General features: G+C 37.6%; 1 protein-coding gene across 1 annotated transcript; it reads left to right on the top strand.

The window, feature by feature from the left end:
• Positions 1 to 1,029: 1,029 nt before the first annotated feature.
• Positions 1,030 to 5,473, top strand: vip (vasoactive intestinal peptide). Its single transcript, XM_022752959.1, has 6 exons — positions 1,030 to 1,112; positions 1,985 to 2,089; positions 2,715 to 2,819; positions 4,071 to 4,196; positions 4,973 to 5,084; positions 5,441 to 5,473. Coding segments are annotated over exons 1-6 (459 nt in total). The 5' UTR covers positions 1,030 to 1,110; the 3' UTR covers positions 5,450 to 5,473.
• The last annotated feature ends 4,359 nt before the right edge of the window (positions 5,474 to 9,832 follow it).

Genomic DNA, 9,832 nt, shown 5'->3' with positions numbered 1-9,832 from the left:
AGTCAGGTCGAACCTTTCCAGCTCATATTTTATAGATTTACCCACAGTGCAAATGTCAGTATATGTGACTCTGACAGTGTAAACATCAACACAGGTGCCTATATGCCAGTTTTTCTTCCACAATTCACAATCACTGCTATGCTGAGGCTTTTGCTTTATAATCCATTTTACCAGTTCAATGAAAACAAAAGCTTGTTATACAATGGAAATATCAAATATTATGAAAAACATTTTGCACAAACTACGTTAAAGCTGAGTAATTGCAAAGCTTCAAAACCCATTCACTAACTTGTCTGTGTTTCTTTATATCCATCACCGGCCTTGTGAACAGTATTTACTTTAATAAAATAAATAAATAAGGGATAAAATATTTCTTAAGGTTAATTACCTTTACTTCATGGAACAAAAGTAACCTAAGGGTGCCTAAAACCTTGGTACATGTAAGGGGAAACTGGCATGGATATTTATTTCATATATAGATATGAATATTTTCTTTCTAAAATCCCTCTGATGCTGTTTGAAAGGATAAAGCTGCTCTAATATTATGTCATTTTAGTGCTGGTTTGTGCAGATTTGACCTATACCCTCTTCTTCTTCTCTCTTTTTTTCTTTCTTCTTCTTCTATCTTGTATAACAGATCTGCAGAAAACTTTGACATTAACCTCAAGACTCACATCTTCTCACTTTAGATTTCCTGTCCAATTTCTTATTTCTCCCTTCCTGCCTCCCTGAAGCAGCTGACCTGCATTGCGATGGGAGAGGAGGGAAAATGATCAGATGAGTCAACGGCATCAGCTCTGGCATATAAGTTAGTTATTCCTACGATTAATTGGAAGAAAATGAAAAAAAAACTCCACACTAATTTCACCATAGGTCTGTTTGGTTCCGACCGATGACGGAAGCAGAAACCTACTGACGTCTCAGGCCCCTGATTGAATGTCCCCTCCTGCTCCATGAGAAACATCCAGGTGTATAAAACGGGAGCAGAGCTGAAGGCGAGCAGAAAGACACAGCCGTATCAACCGAGTGGACATACAGCGCCGGCTTAAGACCAGGACCTTGGAGAGCGCAGCGGAAAGAACCAAACGCAGACAACTTTCTCTAGAGTACATGTAAGATTTCATATTTATATAGATATTATTTTAGAGTTACTATGAGACAGTGCGTCCTCGGTGGTCTCCGTTTTTTGGTCATTTTAAACTTGTGTTTTTGGTCTTTTTGCGCGCTCCAGCCAGGGTTTGGATAAATCTTTCCAAGTGCGTGTTGTTGAGTTTTACATCGTATAAATTGTTCTTTGTAATTTAAGCAGCGGCTCCACGCAGTGAATTTGGTTTGTGGTTTGTGGCGGCAACAGAATTACAGCGTCTCCGCGATGTGATCTGATGTTTAATCATCACTACTCTCTGCGTAATTACGCATGGGAGTCCGCTAGTTTATTTTTTTTTGCCTCTGTCAAAATCACGATTAATCGCAGTCCTTCATGGCTAAAACTTTATGTTTTGTTCCTTGACACATGACAAATGGTAAGCGAGGAGTCGGAGAACTGAATTGGTTAAAAACTAAAATGATCAGAGGAGATTTTTAGATTTCGTTTCGTCCACTTTTTTGTGAAAAGCATTTATAGCATTTATATACGTTAAATTTGTTTGTGTTGACAGAGCTGCAGTGTCCAGGGGGTGTGATAAAATATTTAGTCGTGGACAGTGCCCGGGGTGTGCGTAATTACGCATTGGATTCCAGTTATTTTCTTTGGTCAAAAATCAATATCAGATGTTTTCACTAAGATCAGTTAAAACGGCTCCTCGTGGATAAACTATTCTTCTTTTGCTGTAAGCTATTAACTACTTGTTAGATCTGACTGTTGCGCATAATTCAAGATAAACTAAACTTACGGGGTAATGAAGAGAGGATAGTGCACGATGTTTTCGTCGGTGGACTGGTTGGAAACGAACTGGTGCGCTCATTTTCTCGTTTCCATCCTCAGGTGTAAAGCGATGTTACAACGGACCGGCCCCCAGCTGCTTCTCTTAATAGCCCTGTGCAGTGTGTTGTACTCCCGGACTCTGAGTCTGCCATACACATCCATGAGGTGAGAGGAAACCTATGTTCTTTCCAACTAAAACACCTTGTGGATGAATTAGAATTAATTTTTAGGCACGTTGTCTTCACTAATGTCAGAGATAATTTCAGATATTGGCACTATGTTGTTGATGCCAAAGTAGATAACATGCATGACTCAGAAAGACTATTGTTTCCAGGTGAACAGAGAAAAACAAGGTGAATCACTTGCACTTGCTTTAATATATCTGTATATATTTAAAATAATTCATAATGAGCCTGTAAACAGAGGAATACATTCTGATCTTGGCTGATATCTGCCTCATATGACATCATCTGTCTTCTCACAGGGCTTATACACGCTGGGATGTAACTCTTGAAGGGTTATGCTTCACACATGTCGGTACATATGAGGAGTGAAACCAGAAATCATTTTGATGGCACATATGCTGACTGTACATTTCTCTTTTGAATCAGTATAATGGCTGCTGTAGTTTTAGAGAGAAATCAAAAGGAAAACCTTCGCACTGGTCGCTTAGTTTAAACCATTATAACCAGTACAGCCTCAGAACTGGAGCTGGTGCTTGTCCATTTTGCATATGTTGATATTTTAATGTGTTTCGACTTTAATGAAACTGTCCTTTAATGCTGTGCAGACCGACGAGACACGCAGACGGTCTGTTCACCAGCGGATACAGCAAACTCCTGGGACAGCTATCAGCGCGGAGGTACCTGGAGTCTCTGATCGGAAAGCGGGTCAGGTAGGTGACCTTCCCGCCCGGAGCGCACCGGAGAGCGGAGAGCTGCAGGCAGGCAGGCAGGCAGGCACTGGGAGGCAGGCCACTGGGAGGCAAGGCAGGCACTGGGAGGCAGGCACTGGGAGGCAGGCAGGCACTGGGAGGCAGGCAGGCAGGCAGGCAGGCAGGCAGGCAGGCAGGCACTGGGAGGCTGAATTTCGCTTTTGAATCGCGAGTGAAAGGAAAACCTAGAGTTGGATTTATTTATTGGCTGATTTGTCATAATCACAATTAAAATCGTGAAATCTGAGACCAAAGGATTTCTAAAAGCTGGTTTCAGGTGTATAAAACTTTAAATTCACTTTTCTGAATGTTGAATCCACAAGGAATTCGCTATAGTAGATTCATTTTTATAAGGCAAAATTCACAATTATTAAAGAATAAAAGTAAATCTGAGAACAAAATGTCTGTAGATTGTCTGTGTCACAGCCACAGTGAACGTGGAGCCTTTTTCTTGTAATGGACAGTTAGGAAAAGCTAGAAAATAAGTGTAAATGTAAATGGATGTAGAAGTCTTAAGTTCTTAAGTTCCAGAAGTATGTCACCCTGTCACCTAGCAAAAACACTGAACAATTTTTAAATGTGTGCTTTAGTTATGAAAGAAAACACTTGTGCACCCGTTACTCTTTCAAGGGTTTTCAGCTGTTAAGTTGAAGTCAGCATGTTTGAGCTTGAAAAACAGCCCAAAAGATGAATGAAGTTCTCAACAAAAGCAAATATCAGAAAGTTTTATTTCCTAACTTTCATCAATGGTATTTGTGTATTCCTTTAGTCGTGTGAATCAAGTGAAACACAAATTGTATGAAAGTTTTTCATATTCCTTGTTAAAACCACATTTTGTAACTTTAAGTTTAAAGATGAGACTTCATCATGTTTGACTGTATCATGTAGAGGAGTGAACTTTTTTCTTTAATGTTTGCTGTTGGACAGAGAGGACCTACTGACATTTACAATGAAAGGGCCCGTGCTGCTTGATGATGCATTTTGTAATCGACTAAACATTTTTAAAGGTTAATTCATGCCATTACTGTGTCATTACATGTTTGTTATACAGCCAGGAGGGACTCACACAAACACACAAAGAAAAGACACCATGAATCACAGATCCTGAGCTGCACTGACTTTGTATTGACCCCCGCTGGCCTCTGAACTGTGGTGATGCTCTGATACATTCATTCTTCTCTTTGTTTCTTTCATGATCTCTCTTGTGTCTAGTGATGAGCTGATGGACGAGCCAGTGAAGCGTCACTCAGACGCCATCTTTACAGACAATTACAGCCGGTTCCGCAAACAGATGGCCGTCAAGAAATACCTGAACTCAGTCTTAACAGGAAAGAGAAGGTAGGAATCAGTCCTGCACCGTCTCCACCTCAGTTTCATTCTCTACCATAATCTGACTGTGGAGGTGAATAAGATCATGACTCACTGAAAATAGCTCCACCTTAGATAAATGTAAAAATGTAAGAAAACAGCTCAGGCATCATTTCACATGGCTGATTATTCCATACCTTTTGCCTCTAACCTGAATGTCTTGAGCTCAATGTTCTCATTTAAAAGAGGTTAAGTCTTTCAATGTAATTCTGTAGAGCTACTGATCTCCGATGAACCAGTATGTACAGTAGCAGCCTTTACTTTGACTTTACCACTCAAATTTGATGGTGGCTGTTTCCTGAGAATCTAATGATCCCCACGGTTGGAAACTAGATTAACAAACAAATTACGAGTTAAAATGATAACAAGAACGTTGTGCACAGCTTTTTAAAAATGGCAGAGTAGATCTACTTTTGGCCTACCTCTACGCTCAAATGGATGAACTGGATGAACAGTTTTAATGGATAAATGACAAACGACAAATGACAAAGCTAAATCAGCTGACTGGTATGCTGGAATCTCACCCCTGGCTTTATAAAGCTCAACCAGTTCAGCTGATCTTAAAACGGTCTCCTTAACCACAAATTGTATTTATTAAGATTATCTCTTTCCAGGCAGATACTAAAGCACAAATTGGCTTGCTTTATCATTTCTGTGATCTTTTCCCTGGTTGTGCCTTTCAAAAATTTGTATAAATATAATGTTATGGAACAAAAAAGTATTCATATGTATTCATATGCACACAGCCTAGAAGATCCTGGAACCAGCGGCCCAGAGGAGTCCAGGGACGAACCCAACACTTTCCAGGAGAGCTATGATGATATCAACGTAGATCACCTCCTAAACAACTTTCAGCTGGTAGGTGCTGACACGCACACTTATGCACAAATGTTTGTACTGTTAGAAGTGTGGTCCTCATTGACATATTGACATACACCATAACCTTAACCTAATAGTAACATTAAGTCTTAAGTCTTCTTCAGAGAATTGAGGACCAGCGGAAATACCCTCACTTTTAAGAAATGTCCTCATTTTTAAGATCTAAAACTCAAATAAATTTTTCCTCACAAAAACAGAAACTCAATTCTAAATGAGTTAATTTGAGAATGGGAATACTGTATTTTACTATCTCAGAACCAGCAGGATTGTCAGTTGTACTAGATCAATAACACCTCTTCTTCTCTGTCCACTTTCTCTCCTGTTTTTTTCTGCAGCCACTTTGAGGAGGGGCCTGTGCTCGAGTGAATACCTCAACTCATCCTCATGAAACCGCCCATTCCAAAAACACCACTACTATACGACAGTATTAATCCAAAGGACAATCAAAGTCAAATGAACCAACAATGATGTGTTCTCCAATATGGTTATCTATCTATCCATCCACACAGTACATGTTTACACTGTATATATACAGTATATATACACAATACTAATCACTAAAGATTCTGGCCCAAAGACTCTGTGGACCGCACTGAGCAACATGCGTGTCCACATGAGGTTTGGTCAATCAGCATTTGAAGATGGCAACTGGTAAAAGTAAATATAAGCAGAAGTAGCACATTTACTTTCTTTCTAAAATCAATGTTGTTCCATTAACTTTCAATGAAAACAAATGAAAAAGTTTTATAAGGAAATCTGTCCCATCAACTTTTAGTTACAAATTTGACCCGTTGAATATAAACAGAACAGCATTTACTTCCAATAGTGCACCATTCCCATTAATTTTCAGTGGATCTAAGGTAACTTTACTAACTAACTATAAACTGTCAATGGAAATATTTCCCCAAAAAATAACCTTCAAAGGAACAAATGTTACATTTTTGTGACTTTTTAATTTTACTTTAAGTTGAACATTTGACCTGTTGAGCTTTAATAGAAAAGCCATTACTGTCAATAGAAAAGACGTCCCATTTATTTTCAGTGGGTATTATCAATTATCAGTATTTCAAAACAATGGAGCACTTTTCCAATTAATCTTACATGAATGCTAGCACCATTAGCTTTCAGTGGAATCACTGCTTTGGGGCCAGTTGTACTACTTAACCTGAACCATGGCCCCATTTACTTTTAATAAGACAACACTTGTATAAATTGGAAAGTTTGTCAGATATTGTTTCAAGAACAAACTTTTAATAGAACCATTTTGCAATCACCTTGGCTTTGCCCAATTAATGAAACTTTCAATGGAGCACTTAAAATTAATCTTCATTAGCGTTCAGTCTAATAACTGCTTTGTAGAAATTTCAGCGCAATATTTGTCAAATTATTTTCAAGGAAACTGTAGTTCTTTTAATTTTTGATGGAAATATTTCCCTGAAATTTATCCCATTAACTTTCAGTTTAACATTTGACCCGTTGAACGTCAATGGAACAACATTTGTTTTTATTCATTAATTTTATTTTCAGTGTATCTAGTGAAGCATTTGTCCAGTTAATTTAAATGGAACATCTGTGATTGCATTCTGATGAATTTTCACCGACCAATAGTTCCATCAACTTCCATTACAGAACTCCAGCACTATTGGCTTTCAGTAGAATCAGTGCTTTATAAAAAAAATTGTATTATCCCATCTACCTTTAGTAGAACAATAGATGCATTTAATTACAATGGAACTATTGATTTATTGCACTATTACACATGGGGCAATAATTTGGGTCAAGTTTCAACAGAACATTTGTTACATTAAATTCAATTTAACCATTGTCCCATTAATTTTCAATGGTGCAATCATGATCTAAGTGCTGACTGAGTTGTATTAGAGAATCCAAATGTGGTCATTTGATAATAAAACCATAATACAAGAGAAAAAGGAAGGGGAACACATTTTGAATGGACACAGATGCATATAATCACTTTATACTATTCAATATGTAGAGCAAAGAAGTTATAACTGTGCATAGACCTGCCTTTAGCGCATATAGTGATGTATACCACTCACCAAATAAAAGATGTTGGTTTATTTTTCAAAGCTGAGTTGTTTTGTCTGGCTGATTGTTTGACAATTTAAGTTTTAAGACATAAGTTTGATCAGTTTGGGTTTTTGATAGATAATACATGCAGAGCTTAAGCTGCTAATGGCTGACCTTTTGTGCTTCTGATGGTTTCTACTGCTAAAATTTGCCCAAAAATTTACAGTATTTGATATTTTCCCTAAAATGTCATTCTTATTTCGGTGAAAAGCAGCACGTAGACCATTATGTGACTGGAAGCCTAATGATTTGAAATTTTGTGGGTGTTCAGTAACTCTTTTAACCACCAATTGCAATGTATGTCATTTTTTTTAATTCACCTATATTTAACTGTTTTAAAACAAAAACTGCTGTCCCAGGGCAGCTGATCAGACCGCCTGTAAAATAAAAAAGCCTTGGATGTGATCGTATAGATGGATGTGACAACATGTTGACATATTTGAGTGCAAAGCAACAAGCGACCTTCTCTTCTTCCCCATGGGTGCTGGCTGACTGACATGAAGTTCAGTGACACTGACATAAAAACACTGGGTACACACTGAGCAAATTTCTTTTACCTTAAAAAGCCTCTTTCTTTCCTTGTTGAACCAGAAACAGATTTAAGTGCCACCTCTTGCTAACTGTCTCAGTACTGGGAGAAGCGTGTTTGAGATTGTTGCTTGAATATTTTATTTGGAAGGGACTATAATACCACACAATACATAACACAAACAGTCACAGTTGACAAAATGTCAATATCTTTTACAAAATGTCCTATTTAATCTTATGATGACAAAAAGTAAACATTCTATTGAAAAATGTTGTAAAGGAAAAGTGTTACCAATGGCCATTTATGGCTCAGATCTCTTTTATGACAGTTTCCTCATTTGTTGAACTGTTGGATGCTATGTAATGCTGTTTTCCAATTCAGAAACATGATGACTAAACGTTTTTTTTTTTTGTGATTAGCTGGTCTCAGCAAAAAAAGTTCAGAATTCTCTTCTACCGCATTTTTTTATTCACTTTCATTCACTTTTCCTCAATTCCTCCAAAATAGTCTATGTGACAGTAGACACATAATCATAGGGGAGAATTCAAAAAACAATGGACAGGAAACCTGGTTGGACATAATGTACATCCTGGGGATTGGAAATAATCTTTGGGTAACATCAGTAGAAGATATGGGTAATAAGTTTAGCCAACTGAAAGTAATACACAGACGACATCAGACACCATAGCAATTATGTAAATGGAAATTAATACCAGTAGACTCCTGCTGGAGATGTGAACAGAAAGGTACCTTCTTTCTACATATACTTTTGATATGTTCAGCACTTAAAAGATGGTGGAACAATATCCAAAAGATCATTTTTGAAGTCCTAAACAAGAAGTTTTAAATAATTGCAAAATTATTCTGGGTTCCACACTGAACTTCAGGTCTTCGACTTAATTTTATAGGTGTGTTTAGTTTTGATAGATCTATTTAGTGAAGTGATCCTTGTCTGTCTTTGTTCAGTGAGCAGCAGGACACAAAAAGAAGGAATGTCTGACACTGGGTGGGCAACACAAAAACTTCAGCACCATGGACAGCGACACTGTCAGTACTTGGGTATTGGCTTTGTACAAAGTTTTGTACTTTCTTTTCTGTTTTAAGATATTTTCTTCTTTTAAATGTCTGCCTCAGCTACCTGCTTAAAAGTCTTTTTATAATAAAGAATTTCTGAAACACATCCAGAGCACAGACCAGTGGTGATAATGTTTCGATCTCGATTCCTCCTCACTCAGCTCAGGCAGGTGTGGAGATACCACAGCTACTGTCAAACATGCTGGCCTTAAAGGGAAGCTAAAATCAACTGGTAGGTGGAGAGGGAGTAGTTTGCACCAAGACTACAATACTCCAAGTGTTTGCTACCAAAAACAAAAATTAACAGGTTAGTTTGCGGCATACTTCTTCAGGTTGTCATTTCCACGGATGAAGTCTGGAGGGAGCTTTCATTTTTCTCCCTCCAGATGTTCAAGTACAGAAAAATGCATGTACTATGGCAGAAATTTGGTTTGGTAATGGTTAGGATAAGGCAACTTATCAAAATTGTTTAAAGTTAAGGTTAGCCCTGATTTAGATTTGAAAGAAACTAGAAATGAAAAAAGGTTATTGTCCCAGATGAAGGGTAAGTCTGGTATCTCCTATTGTTGTTCATTATCAACAAATCCCAGTAAGCAGCTTGGTGCACAGTAATTCACTTGGTGATCCAAAGGGTCTTACAGAGATGAGCTACAATAGTAGTTCAAAAATGTTTTAAAATGATTTAAATCCATAGGCTTCATGAGAATGGATGGACGGAGGGGTGAATGGACAGACTACCCGAAGACATAATGCGTTATATGCCTTAGACTATATGACAACCACAGTAACTAATTTCCCAGAGGTCTCAGACTTTTGGATCCCACTTTATATTGAATTAAAATGTTTTAAGAAAGATCATTTTAAAAAATTGTTTAAAAAACAATTGCAGCCAGTGTAACTGTCTTCTAGATTTAGTTATTGACCAATTTAGCTAATCATGCATATAACAATGACAGGTTCTAAAACAAATCTACAGAGACTATTATAAACTACATTGAGGGGGCGATCGTCTATAGTTTATATATAACTATAT

The sequence above is a fragment of the Seriola dumerili genome, unplaced genomic scaffold (assembly GCF_002260705.1).
Source record: "Seriola dumerili isolate Sdu_G_001 unplaced genomic scaffold, Sdu_1.0 BDQW01000187.1, whole genome shotgun sequence".
In the NCBI taxonomy this organism is placed as follows: Eukaryota; Metazoa; Chordata; class Actinopteri; order Carangiformes; family Carangidae; genus Seriola; species Seriola dumerili.
This window is presented reverse-complemented; position numbering and strand designations above follow the sequence as displayed.

Coding starts and splice junctions, on each gene's coding strand:
- vip (XM_022752959.1), top strand. Junction 2,820..4,070: donor CTGATCGGAAAGCGGGTCAG/GTAGGTGACCTT, acceptor TCTTGTGTCTAG/TGATGAGCTGATGGACGAGC. Junction 4,197..4,972: donor GTCTTAACAGGAAAGAGAAG/GTAGGAATCAGT, acceptor ATATGCACACAG/CCTAGAAGATCCTGGAACCA.